We start from the raw sequence: 19,328 nt of genomic DNA, 5'->3' as shown, positions 1-19,328 counted from the left end.
GGTAAATTGGATCAGCAAGTTTGCTGATGACACTAAGGTTGGAAGTGTTGTGGACAGCGAGGAAGGCTTTCAAAGCTTGCAGAGGAATCTGGACCAAATGGAAAAATGGAAAAATGAAAGATGGAATTTAATGCAGACAAGTGTGAGGTGTTGCATTTTGGAAGGACAAATCAAGGCAGGACATACACAGTAAATGGTAGGGCACTGAGGAGTGCGGAGGAACAAAGGGATCTGGGAGTTCAGATACATAATTCCCTGAAAGCGGCGTCACAGGTAGACAGGGTTGTAAAGAAGGCCTTTGGCATCCTGGCATTCATAAATCAAAGTATTGAGTATAGGAGTTGGGATGTTATGGTGAGGTTGTATAAGACATTGGTGAGGCCAAATTTGGAGTATTGTGTGCTGTTCTGTTCACCTAACTATAGGAAGGATATCAGTAAGATTGAGAGAGTGCAGAGAAGATTGACTAGAATGTTGCTGGGTCTTCAGGAGTTGAGTTACAGGGAAAGATTGAACAGGTTAGGACTTTATTCCTTGGAACGTAGAAGAATGAGGGGAGATTTGATAGAGGTTTACAAAATTATGAGGGGTATAGACAAGTAAATGCGAGTAGGCTCCACTTAGATTAGGTGAGATAAGTACGAGAGGACATGGCTTTTAGGGTGAAAAGGGAAAGGTTTAGGGGGAACTTCTTCACTCAGAGAGTGGTGGGAGTGTGGAACAAGCTGCCATCTGATGTGGTAAATGCAGGCTCACTCTTAAGTTTTAAGAATAAATTGGATAGATACATGGATGGGAGAGGTCTGGAGGGTTATGGACTGGGTGCAGGTCAATGGGACTAGCAGAATAAAGTTTTGGCACAGACTAGAAGGGCCGAATGGCCTGTTTTCTGTGCTGTAGTGTTCTATGGTTCTATGAATGACCTGGCCTAGAAAAATGGAGCTGGAAATGAGAAATTCAGCTGTTTTTGACTTGCAGTTCCACTAAACACTGATTATGGTGTCACTATAATCTACTTTTACACTTGTAACTAATGAATCTTGATTAATGGCTGCAATTTGAGCTGGGTATGTTAATGGCAAAGGAAAAGATGAGCTTTGTGTTATCTCAATTGCGAATAAACAGGTTTCAGTACCCTTATTGCCAGATCTTCCATTGACAATCAACTGAAATCCAATCAACCAGGAGGAAATTGTTGACAGATTCTGGCCACACAAACATAGTGGCTCCCTCTAAAGAATTTTTTTCAATTCCTGGATGAAACACGAACAGGAAGAAGGTATGAAAGCACTTTAACCTTTTCACTTTTGTTTTAAATGATCATATTGCATGCAAAGCAGCAAGTTGTAAAAGCAGAATTCTAGTGAAACAATTTGTCAAAATGTCACTGGTAAACAAGACATTAATGTAGATTCAGGGAGCATTTAAATATTTACCAATATCCTGAATATTTTAAATCAGGAAATGTTATGAATTCTGTATTGCTAATTCACTATAGAAAATGCTCGAGTATACTGGGACAGAGGAAAAAGCATCCTGAATTTCAGCTGAGCATCTCTTCTGTTAGGAAGTGCAGCTTTATGAATAGCGGGCACAGAGTTAGATTTGTATTGTCGCCCCTGGAAAGATAGAACTAAAATGCAGAAAAGCTGGAAAGCTTGCATCCAGTCTCCATCAAACCATGGCAAGAACGCTGAATTTCCAGGGCTTCAGAACAAGGTGCACAAAGTTAGACAAAGTGAGACCAGACCGCACGGGATAAGGCTATCAGCAGGCGCTGAACATGCGCCTGCATTACCTTTGCAAAAGGGACTAATCCAGGCGACTGTTCATGATAATGAAAATGTCTGATTGGATTGAATTAGAGAAAATGTGGGGGATTCCTGAAATTAGAGGTCACGCATCTAGTGTAATTATCATAATCCGATAGGGAATTTAGAAGAAAAATTTTTACCGATAGGATTGTAATGTGATGGCTATAAGTACAAGAAGTTGAAGCAAATAACATAAATGCATTTAAGGGAAACTTGAATGAGGGAGAAAGAACTTGAAGGAAATCCTGATTATAGCTTTTTTTAAAAAAAAGTAGGGCGAGAGGCAGCTGGGAAGGGGCATAACTGATGGCAAAGACCAGTTGAGCGAATGGTGCTTTCGATACTATATCCCTGATGCAACAAGTGCCCTCGGAAACAGTGGTCGCTACGTAGACCCGCCGCAATCTGCATATAGATGCGGGAGGAATGTGCAAAGATTAGAAGACCTAAAATGTTTAATCAGGCACTCTCTTAACTAAAAGTTAACATTTTACCGATCTAACTGTGGACGAGATTATTCCAACAGGAGGAAATATGTTTTTTTTTCTAAACTGCATCAAATAATTGAATGGGTGTCAGTAAGAAACACTCTTTACAAGAACTCCGGAACTAGCCTGACGGCACAGTTCTGGTTTAAATCTATTACCGAGTCGGACAGCAAGGAATCAGCCCTTTGGCCCAACTGGTCCATGCCACTGAATCAGAGAAACTTATTCTAATCGTGGTTTCACGAGCAGTTGCCTATTTTCCTGTGTTCAGTCTGAGTATTTAGAGCAGTTCCCCGCAATCTTTGATAATAGTATGAATACAACATAGGTAAGGAGGATCGAATTATGCTACTGTATATTAACATACAGAGACCATGCACACAAGCCTCATCAGTATACTACCGTAGATCGTATTTCCATGCTATACAGATCCTCAATGGAAAAACATTCACCTGAACTCAGATATCAACTGTAGCTTCTGAGCAACTAGTGGGAAATATGAGTGCGAGGAATTTTCTTCACCTACTCAGAACTGATTTTACACGATTTGAACTGAATAATTTAAAAAGAGCTTATGGTACATCGGCTGATATACATTTCAAATGGGCTAAATAAAGAACAGTGAAATAAGAAGCGATACCAGCTGGGATGCTGGCACCATCAATTAGAAAAGAGAATTCCATTTATTTTTAAAGTTGCGCCCAAGGTTCATCTTTGCAGTCCCTTAAAAAAATATGTATGATGTATCTCTCCATGAAATTGTTACCGCCTTAAACAAATTTTATTTTCTTCAAAAAAGCCACCTTCTCAGTAATGGCACAAGGAAAAAAGGACCTTTCTGAATAGGTCAAACCAGCTGCGATTTTTGGTTAATATGCAGGTGTACGTCTCGGCGCTTAGCCTGGGGAAACTACACGAGGAAGATTTTTAGCGGATTTTTCTTGGTTGTAAAACTGCAGAAAAGCAAAGCCAAGGGAGAGGCAAGCAATCCCATAGTCTGGAAGTGATGGAAGAGGCATGATGTCCCCAGGAGGAATTGGTGTAGAGAGTGTCGACGGTAACACATAATAGTTACAACGAAATATGCCGGATATAAAGAGTGAAACAAATTGCTAAGTTATCAGTGACAAGAGTCTTTGGATGCAAGGGGTGAAAAAAGAGAAACGGTCTCTTTCCGTTTATGTTATTTTAGGTTCAGATATGAGTGAGATTGAAAATTATGATGGCTTTGATACATTGAAATAGTTCCATCAATTGTTCGGTTAGTAACCAGATGGTGTAAACTTTAGTTCAGCCCCACGAAAGAGCGCGGAAGACTTGTTTTTAATTATGTGAGGGTTGTTGGGACATGGAATTCTGTATCAGAAGTCGTATTTGGAAAGAGCAGTGTTTTTTTTAAAGTAGCAGCTAGATGTTTGTAAAAATAGGAAAATGGGGGAAAGGACATGGAATTAGTTTAAGAGCCAGGGCAGAGATGGTCCTCTATAGTAAACTTACATAATTTATATTTTAAAACCTTGCTCAGAGTTTGTAAACTCTTTTTGTAGATGGAAATTCCGTTCATTTTCAGCCAGTTATACACTGGAAATGTAGACTAATCGCTGAACACTTCTTTCTGATCAACAAGGGCCAGTTCTTAAAGGATAACGCCTGCCCAACAAACCTGGCTCCAGTTAACTCATTGGACTACAGCTCACCGCAAATATATAACTATTCTGCAGAGAAACATATATTGGGCCCAAACAGTCTCTGCCAAACTGCCACCAGAATATCGCTGCAGAAGCTAGCAGAATTGCTGTAGTAACCATTCAAAAAAAAACTTATTCTGCATTTACATTAAGTATGAAATGAGTATTTCGTATAGTTTTGAAACTTCTGTGATATATTGCTGACCCATTTGCCCCTTAGTGCCCGTGTTAGGACTTCGAATAATTATTCATTTGATCCAACTTCCCTGCTTTTCCTCCCATCGCCCTACAAAGATTTCCTTTCAAGTCTCTATCCAACTCCCTACCAACAGTTTCCACGCACCTTCAGAACAACGTACCGACAAAAACAACAATCTTTATCCCCTAGTTCACATCCATCTAGCTATCACCCCTCCTGGTACTGAAAACGGCCTAGTCAAAAGGACTACTAAAGTGAAGGACACACGTATTGTACAATAGCCATTGCGCGATTCACTTCAAACGCCACCACGATCTCGTAACCACTGACTTTAAACTAGTACCAAAGTTAGGAAGGGTTGGTGTGTAAAATGTGTTAAACCTATTTGTGTGCGTTTGTCCCAGCCTCAGATTAAACATGTCCAGCCCAAAGGGGGAGACCCGGGAGTCAGTTGCACAGAAAAACACACTGACCAAGTATGAGACCAAGAAACTCTTACTGAAATACAGAAAAGAGCGAGACGAAGCGTCGAGGAAAGGAGAAGTGAATCGAAATAAATTGCATGTGATCCAGACATCGATGGGATCGCAGATCCGTGAATTGAAGGAGAAGATCAAAGCGCTGAACTCTGAGAACAAGGATTTGCACAAAACCATCAAGAAACTCCGACCGGAGTTGCAATTGGACACCAACCCCAAGCTGAGGAGCAAACTGACCAAGGAGGTGGTGAAAGAACTGAGGGAGAGGGCGGAACGATGTAAGAACCTGCAGCAAGAAAACGCCAGGTTAAATCAGGAAATAGACAATTTGACTTCGGTGCTGGCGCAAGCGGAGAATGTCAGGAAGGTGTTAGAAGACCGACTCTTAGCAGCCCAGAGTCAGGTGAGAAGTTTGAGCAACGAACATGACCGCGTGGTAAAACTGTGGGAAGAAGCCAAGATTCAGAGAGAGCAAACTCTGCAAATTAACCGCCTCTTCAGACAGTCCCTCTTCAGTAAGCAGCATTGCCACCAGACCTTGGATAAATGCGTTCAGACCATCGCCTCCATCCCCATCTATAGGCGCTTTCACATGAGAAAACTCGAGGGGACGGTCAAGCAGCAGGAGATTCACTGGGAAACGGAGAAAGTGAAGCAAAGGTTTGTAGATCAGGCGCCGGTGACTCCCAAAGAGAGACGAGGCAACGCTTCAAACAAAGCATCGACTACAATCTACAGAATTTCCCCACACTGAGACCCATTCCATGCAACGCAGAGGAAAAATCAGCACGAATAAAGGCAGAGGAATTCCTCAAAGAGTCGGTATTCGCGGATATGAGACGTGTTTACATTTTGTGTGTGCACGTGTGTGGTGGGTGCAACATTTAAAAATTCACTCTCTCAGAAAATCTACTCGACTTCGTCTTGCAATAGATCACACCAAGGCTATGGGGAAATTACTTTACTATCTCGTCTGTAATATTTTGGTCTTTAACAACAAAATAAAATATCCTTTAAGTCAAGGCCAATCAATGTTTTATTTTTAAGCCGACTAAGGTTTTCGTCAACATACCCCCCCCGGAGGGTCCAACAGCGATGGCGGAAATCTGTTGATGGTCGGACCGGTCCTCAAGAGGCAAGTCCTGCAATCTTCCTACTGTCGCTAGGTTTGCATGTGGTGCAGCTCCTCTTCCTGGGGCCTCGCCATTAGTTGACGGGGGAACAAGTAGCGCATTCCAATAATGGCTTGATTATGTGCACAATCTCCCTCACTAATTAGACAGAAAATGCTGAAAGTATTCAGCAGACCTATGAACATGAGACACAGTAGAGCAGGCCATTTGGCCCTCAGTGCCAGGCCGAGCAGGCACAAGTACATAGCTGATCTTGAATGCTCTTGGCAACTGGCCTGCCACAGCTCTTTTGGTAGAGAATTCGAAAGATTCACTACCCTTTGGGTGAAGAAATTTCTTCTCTCTTTTCTGAATGGGAAACATTACTCAGTTTGAGAGCATTTGCCCTATCTATAGGCACCTCAGCCAGCATAAACAAAATCCTAAGCATTTTATATATTTCAATTAGAACAGCTTTCATTCCAAGATCATGAGCGGACAGGCAAAATCTGCTTAATTTCTCATTCCCTCTTCATTGCAAGTATGTCCGAACTGAGCTGGGGAGACCAGACCCGTACAATATACAAGATCAGTTCTAAAAAACTGAAGCAAGTCATGTCTGTTCTTATATTTATATCCTTTTGCAATAAAGACCAAAATGCCATTTGCCTTTCTAATTGTTCACTGAGTTTGCCTGTAAATTTCAGTGATTTGTGTACTAGGTCCCTCTTAATACCTTTCAATTTCTCACCATTTAACAAAGCATTCTGCCCTTATTTTTCTTGACCAGATTGGGTGACCTTACATTTTTCCACATCATATTCTATCTGCCACATCTTTATTTGATTAACCTACCTATATCCCACTCTCTCTGCATGCTCCTCACTGTGCATTATTGCCACCCAGCTTTGTATCATCCAAACTTGGAAATATTACTTTGAAATCTTGATGTAGATTGTGCACTGGGGCTCAGCCTGATCCCTACAACCTTCCACTGATCATGGACTCCCGACTTGAAAATTACCCATTTATTTCTTCTGCAAGTCCAAATACACCACATCTATTGGTTCACCCTTATCTACTGTGCTAGTTGGACCAACAAAAATGCTGTATTCAAGTTTGTCAGACAGGATTTCCCCATCACAAATCCATACTTATGTGGGAGAACTTTATCAGTTCTTTAATGATGATTCCAGCATTTCCCCTATACTGATATCAGATTAATTGGAATAATCATTCCTTGTTTCCCTCCATCTGCTTTCTCAGATAGAGCAGTAACTTTTGGTGTATTCCAATGTGAGGGGGGCCATTCTAGAATCAGTCTTTATAGCACTTCTTTCAAAATCCAAGGATGCAGCTAATAGGGATTTTACCCCATATTTCCTAACACAGGGGGCCATATGGCCCATCAAACCCATGCCAGCTCACAGAGCAATCACATTCTCACACTGATTTTCTGTAACCTATTCCTAACCATCCAATTCACATGTCTTAGGGATGCATGAGGAAATGGATCACCCAGGAAACCCACACATTCACAGGGAAGTCTCAGCTTCTTATCACCTTTCTCGCAATAATTTCTCCCATAATAGTTTTGCAAATGCTGGTTTCTTTGAGGTCCTCACTTACTTCAGATCTGCATTTCTCCACTATTTCCAAGTAGTTTACTGGGCCTTCTTCTATGAAGACAGCCAAAATATTTGTTTAATTATTATGCCAGTTCCTTATTCTCCAATATAATTCTCCATCTCAGTACGTAAGGGACCTAGATTAACTTTTGCTAATCTTTATTGTTTTATACATCTAAAGCAGTATGTTTTTTTGTTAAGTATACTTCTTTCTACATGGTATTTCTCTTTCCCAGTTCTGACAAAGGTACCCCAAACCTAAACCTTAACTGTTTCTCCTTCCACAGATGCTGCCTAATCCGCCAAGTGTTCCCAGCATTTTTTCTTCGTTTTCCAGCATCTGCAGATTTTTGTTGGTTTTTCTGACATGGAGCATAATGACCAGCTTGGACCTATTTGACCAAATGCATGCATCTGTACTGGAAAAAATAACTGTCCTGTACTCTGTAATATTAAAAGTAGCCCACGACTTGGACAACTGGATCAGAAACAGCTGGTCTAAAATTCAAATCTTCATCGGCATTATTACTAAATTGAGAGATTTGATAGGAGTATTAGAAGCACAAAACTACCTTAAGTTTTACCATCTGGCTCTTTCTTGGCATTTGAAGGGATTACTCCTAGAGGAACCCAACCATACATCGTCTTCATCTGCCTGGCAGCCATCTATAACCACAGCTCAGTGTTACTGGTTCCAAGTAGAATCCCAGGCAATTGAATAAAGAGCAAACATTTAATGATCATCAGCTTTCCTATTACTTGCCCCTTGGGGCTACAATTTATGTCTTCCCCTCCTCTGCCCCGTGAGCAATCACTGTTGAAAAACCTTTGGGCTGGGGAGAACTATGAAGCCAAACAGAGAAGAGATTCCACTGTAGGTGGTGACAAGGGAGAATGTAGGGTCCGGGTGGTCTGACAGTCCCCAACAATGGTCCACAGTTGCCGTGCTGGCCAAGCCATATCTGTGCTCCACTGCTTGTCACAGGCTGTCCAATACCAACTCTCACAGGCAGCCTTTCCATACAGAGCCACGGGGGAATTCATTGCTGCAGGAACATGTGGAGGTGGGGATCCTCACCAGGCTCCCACCACAGCAGGGCACAGCCAGCGAGGATGTCTTTATTAAAATACAGCAGATACACACGAGAGTGCTGGGACTGCAGACCAAGAGCACTGCTGTGAATCAGCATTCTGTGATGTATCAGTGCATTAAAAAGCTGGCTTTGTGGCAGAAACACCTGGCCCCGCACAAAACCTATAATCATACTTCTAGGTTCAAATCTTACAGACAGCATGAAGTCAAGATTTGGTAGAGTTAGCAAATACTCACCTTCTGGATTTTAATCCTGTCAAGATCATTGCCTTTAAAGTCTTCTTTCTCTCCTACCTGCGAGGGTCATCTGTGAAATGTGTTTCAGGCATTGTTAACCAAATTTCTAGCAATATTGGTCTACACTTCAAAACTATTCTGAACAGGGAACCAAGTTGTCAATTTCACTTAATAGGAAGGCTAGTACAGGAAATGGAAATGTTGGTCCTGTGCAATGAAAGGCTCAATACATGTTCATACTGGGGTTAGGATGTTCTGCACCATTGTAAAGGGAAATTTAGATGCAATCTAACCCATGATAAATCAGCTGTACATGGTAGACTTTAGTAATCAGAAAATATCAATGCCCTGTTGATTTTAGGCATCATAATGTTAAATCGCTTCAACAAAACATGCAGCCAAAGTTTGCTCAGGAACCAAGAATAACAGATATTGCCAGAGAACTGCAGATTAGCAAGAGCTTCAGGAGGGGTACACAAAAAAAAGTCAGACCATTTTATTCTTGATAAACTTAATTATTTTTACATACATTTATTCTTCATTTTCACTGTAGAAATACATTAAGATAACAAGGCCATATTCTGTGTGAATACTTGCCAACTAGAGCTGCATCTAGAAGTAGGTAACAGCCATTGTTTACTGAGTAATGTACCATGCAATCTGAATATTTAGAGAACAGATTCACATACAAAACATACTCAAAATAAATAGAAAATATTGCTTCTGCTCCCTTGTCGTGATCTTGTGATCACTCAGTAGATTATCCAGGAGTTGTGGAGGGAGAAGCAGTTAATGTTTCAAGCTGATGACCTTTCAGGAGGTACCAGGTAACGTTAGAAATCAAACATTTTAAGTTGCAGAGAAGGGGGAGGGTTACAAAAAAACGTGCATTAGGGCAAAGACAGAGGAACTAAACAACACAGATGGTGGTATCAGCTGAGTGAGAAAGTTGAAGTCTGATTAATCAGCACAGATCTGTCTGAAGGAGATGCAAATAGAAGGAAACAAATGAGAATGAGATTAAACAAAAACACTGAAATTGCTGGAAATCTGAAATAAGAGAAGGCTGAAGACATTCGGCTGATCAGGCAGCATCCATGGAGAGGAAAACAGTTAATGTTACTGGCCAGTTCTAATACAATTAAGGTATGCTGGTTATCTGAAATTTCTATGTTCACCTTCACCTCCTACTACTTACATCTCCTCCAGACCAATCAGACTACTTTTACCATCACCTTCTCCCAGCTGTCAAATCTCATCTCACTTGGTCTCCATCCAAACTCCTCTCTGCGACACAAAACACGCTCCTCAGATGTCAAACATTTCCTGCATTTTATGGTCTTCTCCAGGTTTGCAGAATCAGTAGTTGTTTTTGCTTTTCCATGATATTTTCAATATTTGGCTTGTGAAAGTGGTCTATTTTAACTTGGTCGAAAGTTCAGCCAAGTTATTTAGATATGCATAGATACAGATGTTAAAAATTATTAGAACCTTAAGTATAACCTTGCTAAATTCCAAACAGCATTTCAAAAGAAATACACACACACTGTAAAGATGTAAAAAATTACCAAATTTTGAGCTGAGAAGTCTCTCCCCATGAACAGGGAAATCTCAGGATTGTTCTTAACAGTTTGAAAGAAGAAAATAATCCTACACTTGTCAGAATATAAAAGGGAACTTTAGAACAACAAACGGACAATGCTGGTAGTGTGGTATAAAGTTTTGACCCTGTGATCATTGAGTCTGGAAGATTTCAATTGACTTCATTCCTTGTATTCCAGAAACTGCTGCAGCCTTTTTCTGTGTTCTGTCGAAAGCGGGACAGCCCTTAAATTAAGAATATATTTCAACATTACACATACTTTGAAAAAGGAAATTAACATTAAATGAAACTGGGGGGGGGGGGGGGGGTGTTTATCATTATTACCTTCAAAGTACCTAGCAAGGTCATCAGTGGGAGATTATGAAACTGCACCTTGCAGTACCACATAGAAAATAAGGGCATATATACAATCAAGACTTACTTTAAGTGTTCTCCAAAGGTGGTGGTTATCCTGTAAATTGCAGTTTTCAGGGAGGCACGAAGGGCAAATCTCAGAGTCTTGTAAGAAGAATCTATCAGAGTACCAGTGGATCTTGCTGGCTTGCTAGAAGCATGAGGTAGTTTAAAATGTTTGTCAACGGCCTGTTTAATAATGAAAAAAATCAAATTCAGGAAAAATAGTAAGGTAGAAGAGTTTAATGGAATTTGATGATTACTGCTACAGGCAATCCCCGTGTTACATAGGGGTTGTGTTCCTAGAAAACACAGTCTGTATCATGATTTTCCATAACACAAAACCCCATTTACCATTGTATCTCATGTTATAAGTGAAGATGTGTTCCTACAGGATGTTTTTCTTTTAACAGTAATGATGAGTACTGCAGCTGCTGATTCAAGGTGAGGGGCCACTTAAGAGATTTGCTTTGGAAACCGATAAGGCAAACTCTTAAGTGGCCAGCAGCTGTGTTTGGAAAGACAGGTGACTCTGCAGATGCTCATCACGTTCCAGCCTTCAGTTTGAATGGAGATATATACTTTTAAATGCATATCAAATATAGACAAGATAGTTTAATGATAAAACAAATAACAGTGGTTGTTTAGGTTTACAACTTGCACTTAAACTTACTGGCCCTGTTTCAGACAGAGGGTAAATAATCTGAAAAACTCTTAACATTGTGAGGTAGCAAAAAAAAAACCCATCTTGCACGTATCAAGAAATGAGTTGAAAAAAATCTGAAATTTGATGTTTCTTTCACATATTGTGTCTAATTCCACCCCCACACACATAAATTTCCATAAGAGTGAATTTTGTCTCAAATTTCATAAGAGTGAATTTTATCTCAGATTTTTGGGTAGTGATTTGTGAATTCCATATGGGCAAATTTCTGTAACCCAAACAGCTGTATTTTTGGGGGGGGGGGTGGTGGTGTCATCTGTAATCTATATATTAAAAAAGAACAACTTGCTATCAATTGAAGGGACTTTTTCCGGTCTGAAACAAGTCTCTCTCTGCTTTGTTGCACTTTACAATTTCCAATGTGTTCAGAGCCAAAAGCTGTAGTGCGCTAAAGTGTGGTTCTTTCACAATATTCCAATATTTCATAGAAAATAGTCTAAGACAGCTTTAACTCCAAGTGCCTGGTATAATGTGAGAAATGCAAATATTCTAACAGTGGGATGTGATCATCTTAATATCAATATCACTTTCTTAAATGCCAGTGGATAGCTGGTAAGTTACACTACCAAAACACTTTACACAGAGTGACACTCATCCTTTATCTTTTGTGTGCCTATTACCTGATAGGTGACCAGTTCAGGCTAGATCCATACTCAGGCTAGTTCCTAGACTTCAGTTATTGCATTATGTCACTTTGTCCTATAGCTTCCTCAAATTCCTGCATCAGTGGGTGAGAGATTGAAATGTGCCAAACATGCACGATAAGCTCTGCTGAATGTGTCAGTGGTATGTATGGCTTTGTACAGATTGTACTGAATCTTTACCTGCATCCTCACAAGCACTCTCTGCAACCTCTTTGATGCTCTATGAAGGAACATAACAATCATAATCCCAAATGGCTTGTGATTCACTGTGAACATAGTTCTTTTGTACATATACTGGTGAAACCTCCCTAGACTAAAGACTGCAGCAAGTAGTTTGTCAATTTGAAAGTAAGATACCACTGTGTCTGTGTGTATGCTTAACAGCCCTCCCAACCCACATGACTGTTGCTTCAAGACCCCTTTGAGGCACCTTTCTGTAGTGTCAGCTGCTTATCAATATATCACAACAGTCACATGGCTATGACAGTCTCCTTAATTTGTCTGACCGCTCACTCATAAGTGTCCAACCAGCACCATTCCACACCTTTGTCATTTGAGTGGTTCACACATCTCAGATACCGGATGAACAGCAGAAAATGTCATTTGCTGTATCATCTGCATTTCACATATGCAATGCAATTCAACTCAAAGAGCAAGAAAGAACTTCAGGTTTGCAATTCCAGTTGACAAGCCAAATGCATGTATTGATTACGTAATGTGGAAGGTGACTTAGCAGGTTGCCTTAGCTCGGTCTTTTGGCAATCGATAAATAGGTATTTAGTTCCTCTCCAAGGTGGGAGAAGAAAGCACCTCCTGAAGCTGCACTTCAGCCAGGCAATCAGAGGTCCTTAATGGCAGAGATATACTGCTAATGTGGATGGGCCACCAAGTTAGTCTCTGGACTCTTCATGTGATGTCTGGTGATTCAACTAGAACATGGAGGGGGAAGCAGATGAAGTCGTAAAAGCTGGTGAGAATTGAGGTACACTAAACATGTCTAATCACTCACAATTTACCATGATAATCTAAGCCCCATGGAGGAAGCATTTTAAGTCAGAACTGTAGTGCTTGGCACAACATACATAGAACTTGAAAAGATCCTTACCTCCTGGAGAGAGAGCATGGCACACAGAATTGATGATAGCGTTGTTTGCACTACACCATATCTGTCCTCTGTAAACGAGGCTGCCACAAGATGGGATAGGGCTGCAAAAAAAAATAAAGAGGTAAGTGCAATTAAATCTAACAATATTAAATAAAACTTGATCATTCCTTAGTGGAATGATTGGGGGGGGGGGGGGGGGGGGGGGAAGAGGGGGCGGGTGGGTGAGTGTTCCATCCAGATCATTGCAGGCCAATTAACACTTAAAGTTTGCCAAACCACAGAAACTCCTTGCAAAGACTAATGAATGAGGAAGCTACCCATGGTTTATTCTGGAACCGGGAGTTTCAGATGTATTACCTGCTATTGAAATTGCATCAGTACAACTGTGATATTTTGATACCCAGAAATTTAGTCCTATTCACAGCTCCAGAGTATTCTGCAGAACTGTAGCAATTGACAACAAAAGTCAGGAAGTCGACCACTTATTGATTTAAGATCTTAATCATCATCCAATATATCATTGGACTGATTATAACAGTTTAGCAGAATAAATACAATCAGATCAGGACAATGTAGTCTCAGTGGCAAGCAATGGAGTGCATTTAAATACAAAATCTCGACTCTAGACACTTCTAAACTGAAGGGTGAGCAGGAAAAACACAGCCAGCTTGAAATAAAGCAAGTGTAACTGGACGACTTTTAAAAATAATTGAACATGTATAAAAAGGTTAATGAGTTTGATGAGTTAATGAGTGGTTAATGAGGAGAATGGTTAACAAATAGTATTGTTGCTTTATTTGTAAAGGATAACGGGTCCAAACATGCCAGGAGTATCATGTCAAATTGCTAGCAGATACCCTTAAGTTTTAGGTAGTTCAGTACTCCCATGCAAATGAAGAACATCTATGCTGGGGTTTTCCCAACTTTGACATTGGGATGTGAATTTTATTGCAATTTCCCAGCATTTACATTGGGGAATCTGCTGGCTGAACCACTGCTGAATTAGACTCTGAATAGAAACAAGTCCTTTCATTTCAATGAAAAACAGATACTAAGGGCGGCGAGTATTAGTGAACTTACATTTATTTTTGAATTGTGTTTACTTAAATGTTTTTAAACAGATTCATTAAAAAATATTTTTCAAATCATAAAAGATTTAATTTTTAATAGTTTGAATATTTCTAAATGTCAAGGACCTTCAGAAATATTTCTATACCTTCAAAGTTATGACAGCCAGCAAATCCTCAGGCCATGATTCAACTGGCTATCGATTTTTCCCTATTTGTTGCATGGAGCATGTTATGACCCAACACTTGACAGCATGAAGTTGTACAAAACTCTGTCATACACAAGGCCCAGTCATTTAGTTGCCATTGATGGACTCAGAAAAAGCAAGTTCGCTGGAAGCAAATTATGGCCCACTGTTCAAGACTAGGATAAGAAACTAGTTAGTTACATTGAAAATACAAGAAAAGTCAAAGCATTCTTTGCTGGTTAAGGCATTAATTATAATTCCTGAAGCTACTAATCATCAAATTTTAATCCCCTTAATTCCATATGTGACCTTATATAGCTAGTGCATGTCTAAGGGAAATATATGAAAATATATACACATTGATTAGTCTCCTGCAGCAGTATTTATGCAGATTCAAAGAACATGTTATTTCCCCTTTACATCATAATGACCCTTATGTTTAGCCTGCTACTTCTCTGCTATCTCCTTTCGTACCTTAGCCCACTTCTGTGGGAGGGGGTGGGTAATAGATAATTGAATGGCAAGACAGGAAATCAAATTCAAAAAGGGTAGTTTGGAGGCAACAGGTTAGTGGAATTAAAAAAAAAATAGCCGATGGCCCAATGAACCTGAAAAGATCCTACATCATAATCAGTTCCAGCCCAAATCAGATGCAAGATACGAGGATTAGGAACTCAAGGCCTTCTCCTGTTGTTGATGGTATTGAGCCTGGTATATTTTGAATAAGTTCCTGGCTAATATTTTACATCGAGTCCATTTTGATTCCCTTAGTCTCCATAATCTATTGATCTCATTTTGAATAAGCACAACTGGGCATCCAAATGAGAATTACAAGGATTTACAACAAATGTCTGAAAAAATTGCCATCTCTGTACTAAACAGTTTAGTTCTTTATCCTGAGATTATACCCTTCAGTTAAATTTTCCAGCCTGAGGAAACAATTGCTCAGCATCTAAAAATCTTGTACAGTGATCCCTTAATTTTCATGATTTTGTGGTTGAAATCCATTGATGTACTGCTCCTAGTAACGTCACTGCATGGCCACAACACAACAGAACTAGAGTGTGGGGAATCCAATGTCCTGCATTTGTCACCAACTCTATGCCACAGTTACTGCAGGTCCTCATATGGCTTAAAAGGGACAGACCAAACAGATTCCATACTGTTCCACCGGAGATATATAACAATTTACTTTGAATAACATTCAATAATGCCCCTTCCTTAAAAATCAGAATATTCACAGGTGACAACCAACATCACAGCTCCCTTATGTGCAAAGAGAACCTGTAACACTGCCCACTCCACTATTTATATTCTAATCATATCCAGCTAACATTTCCGATTGGAATTTTTTGAATTTATTCGCGAGATTGTTTGAGCTGATAAAGCTTTTTTCAAGCAACACACAATGCTCCACAGCAAATCAGCCAAGGGTGTGTTTGGCCTTGATGGAACAGGATCCAGCTTTAATTTTTCAACTTTGTTCAACACGCTTTTTGTTTAACAAAACTACTATCCTTGGGCTTGGATTAGTCATAAAGTCATGAAAAGATACAGGAGGGAATCAGGCCTTTCAGTCCACTGAATCCGCACTGACCATTAACCACCCATTTACTCTAATCCATTCTGGATTTAATTCAAACTGAATTTCCCATCCTGCTGTCAACACTTTAACCCAGCAAATCAATTTCATCACCACTGGCTCCCATTGCCATGGCTGCAAACAAACACAAAGGTGCCCCTACTTTGCTATACAATACGCAAGATGGTATTCACAACTGTTTCTGGAACATATCCCCTGCAAAACTTAAGGGTTTATCTTATGTCTCAATGAGATCATGACTGTTCCTTCTGATCTCCAGTAAGCACAAGCCAACTGACTGAATCTTTGCTCATGGGACAACTATCTCAGCAAACAATATAGAGCTTGAATCAGAAGGACTGAATTAATATTGCATTACAATGATTAAAATGAAATCAATTGGGGAGGCTGAAACAGTGTGATAGAATAGTGACAGAATGGAGCCATTAAAGGAAGAAAATCAGAAATGTTTGACACTAAGAACTTTCAATACATTATTAAAAGTTGACTTTTCTTGGTGAATTTTAATTGCCTTTTGGTTTGTTTCTCTCTCCACTCCACCAGCTTAAAATGCATTCACTCTTGGGAAGCAGGCAACACTGGAAAGTCAGTGGACTGGATCATGCTGCTAGTTAGTCAATGATTCCATGGAGAAGTACTGGCTAGCTGCAATGCACAGGTAAGTGAGTTCCTTTCGGCCACATCCCATTGCCACATGAAAATCAGAAATTCCCTGTAGGTTAGATCTTTAGCTCTGCCACTAGATTCAGTGTTGAATCCAGGAGCAGGATTCAGTTACGTTAAGACCAAAGGTGGAAAGCACTCCCCATTTGGCCTCTGAGCTTTATGTCAGCCATAAACAGACCATGGCTCTACTCACTAGAATGGAGTTGAAGCTGGATTGAAGATGCGTTCAATTAAGTGATTTGATCACGATTTCAAAAATCAGTCTTAATAGTTTCAATCAGTGAACTTAGAATGGTGTTTTCAAGTGAATTTATTTAAATATCTTTTTTACTATTTGAATCCTGTTGAACTTGGGCGTCCATTTAGGTCCACCGACTCCTGCAGAACGATCCCATTCCCTCCCTCCTTATTCCCCTATAGCCCTGCAATTTATTCTCCCTCACAGGCCCATCAACTACCCTTTGAACCTTTTGCCATTAATTTACATTAGTGGATAAGTTACCACAGCTAATTAACCTGCCAGCACACCCTTATGGAATGTGGGAAGAAACTCACACAACCATGGGGAGCTGAGAGGCAGCAGCATCAACAGTTATGCAGCAAGATTGCTGATCTTGACTGCAATACTCTTTTCATGTAATTGGATTAAAAGATGCTTCACAATTAACATCGCATAATTGGTTAGAAGCAAGCACCCACATTTCCTACATAAACAATTACCTTCAAGAGCCCAAATATGTGCTTGACTGTTCGCAAACAAGGCCTGACTTGAAGCTTCTGGAAGCTGGAAAGAAAATATAATTAAATCTAATCTTTCTTGATTACAAAAAAAAAGACATGCAATATGAGTAAGATTGACAAGTTAGGCCAGCTGAGGTTGTGAAATACCATGCAATGTCAGTTACACACATGCATCAAAGCCACTCGGTACAGCATATTTGAGCCATTAGTCTGGATTATTTCAATAAAGCTTAGTGATATGCAAAATTGTGCATTATGCATGTCATTCCAAAAATCCATACATGCATAATAGAAAGAAGCCAAGTTAAAGATAACTACAATCACATGCAGCTTAAAGAACATACAGGTTCTGAACACAACCTGCTTCTTAAAATGTGGATGTAATGCACAAATTTCTCAAGTGAGAATTTAGTTAACAAAATGAAAAAAGCTGTCGCTTTGTTGTTAGCTTTATTTAACAATGCCATTTTCAGATTAAGTCAACTGCAGGCAAAACCTTGCACTTAAATTGAGCCAAATTTTGCAAGATTATTATTGTTGTCTGAAAAGGTTGAATGAGGAATGCTACTTTTTAAAATGTTTACATGTTTAAAAGCCAATTTCTGAATATTATTTGCAACTATTCAAAGCCAAGAGTATCGATAAACATGTTGCTGAATATTGAAATACTGCTCAAATTGGAACTTGTTGGGATCTGAATGGAATTGACTAATCTATGAAATGGAATTTATAGCACAGACCTGATAACAGACATCTGTTTCACCTAGTGCCTTTAACATAGCAAAATGTCCCGGGCTGGTTATAGCAGCATTTTCAAACAAAATCTGACATCAAGCTACAAAGCAGAGCCCAATCAGCTGAAATCACAGCTGATAATGGTGGAATGATTTAAAAATTACAGAGCTTGCAAGGAGCAAGGCCTAGAGGACTGTAGAGCGAGAGCACCAATGGAGGTCAGTGAGCACATGGGTGAATGGACTGTTAAGTATTTCATGCTCCACAAAAGAAAAACATGCCGTATGTTTAAAAATGTAACTTCGCATTGGAAAATAACTTTAGATTCCTTAAGACTTAATCCCAATAGTATATTTATTTGATTTTTCTTTGTAATTCAATTTTAAACCAAAGTCCTAAACCTGTGATGCTCAACTGTTCACCCCTGACCAAAGGATATTACAAGGGTAATTCTAGTAGATGCAAGTTATTTTGGGTACATTTGGGAGCATCCAATTCTAGACAAAAACTAATTAGACAGAAGTACAAGAAAGTTAAAAATTCAAAACTATAAAACCCTGGCTCACATAAAAAAAGACCCAAATACTTTCATTCTCATCTCCAACTTCCTTATCCCCTCTTTTGAGTGGCAATTTCTATTGTCTCATCCATTTCACTCCCCATCAAATCTGGATCCATTGCTACCCATCTCTTTAACCAATACAGTTTGTTGACTGCTTATTTTGTGCTCATCACTTAACTTACTTTCTCATTTGCAGAACTAGTGATGTGTTGATCCTGTGCAGTCACTGAGACTGCCTCAGCTATTGGCCAAAAATGTCCATATCTGTACCAAATCAATGGCAGATTGCTAGACACCAATTACATACAAGAGTATATCTTGTTCTCCTAAATGGGTTCATTTTAACTTTAGCACCAGGTAGAGAATGGGAAGTATGAAACAGCCACTTGTTGAATGCCATGATTTACAGAAAAATGCTGCTTTTTGAATAGTGATTTAAAAAAATTATACAGGTATTTCAAATTTACATATCCATGTGTTAGCTGTAAAACCCAACAAATCTCCAATGTCATTGCTTATTGATTGCATTGGTCTCAATGACAGTTATTACATTTAACTG

At 39.7% G+C, this 19,328-nt stretch overlaps 2 protein-coding genes across 2 annotated transcripts in view; one reads left to right on the top strand and one right to left on the bottom strand.

Annotated features, from left to right (window-relative positions):
• The first annotated feature begins 4,606 nt into the window (after positions 1-4,606).
• Positions 4,607-5,422, top strand: zgc:113691 (uncharacterized protein LOC503529 homolog). Its single transcript, XM_052010733.1, has one exon. It carries the CDS (start codon positions 4,607-4,609, stop codon positions 5,420-5,422), a length of 816 nt encoding a protein of 271 aa, XP_051866693.1.
• A 3,797-nt stretch (positions 5,423-9,219) lies between these two features.
• The window catches only part of ndc1 (NDC1 transmembrane nucleoporin), a 34,136-nt gene continuing 24,027 nt past the window's right edge, over positions 9,220-19,328 (bottom strand). The window contains exons 15-18 of the mRNA XM_052011597.1: positions 17,452-17,515; positions 13,208-13,308; positions 10,763-10,923; positions 9,220-10,565 (exon numbers count right to left, since the gene is read on the bottom strand). Of these exons, the coding sequence (XP_051867557.1) occupies positions 10,502-10,565; positions 10,763-10,923; positions 13,208-13,308; positions 17,452-17,515 (390 nt within the window). The 3' untranslated portion in view covers positions 9,220-10,501. The remainder of the gene's footprint in view (positions 10,566-10,762; positions 10,924-13,207; positions 13,309-17,451; positions 17,516-19,328) is intronic.

The sequence above is a fragment of the Pristis pectinata genome, chromosome 3, assembly GCF_009764475.1.
Source record: "Pristis pectinata isolate sPriPec2 chromosome 3, sPriPec2.1.pri, whole genome shotgun sequence".
NCBI classification, from domain to species: domain Eukaryota; kingdom Metazoa; phylum Chordata; class Chondrichthyes; order Rhinopristiformes; family Pristidae; genus Pristis; species Pristis pectinata.
This window is presented reverse-complemented; position numbering and strand designations above follow the sequence as displayed.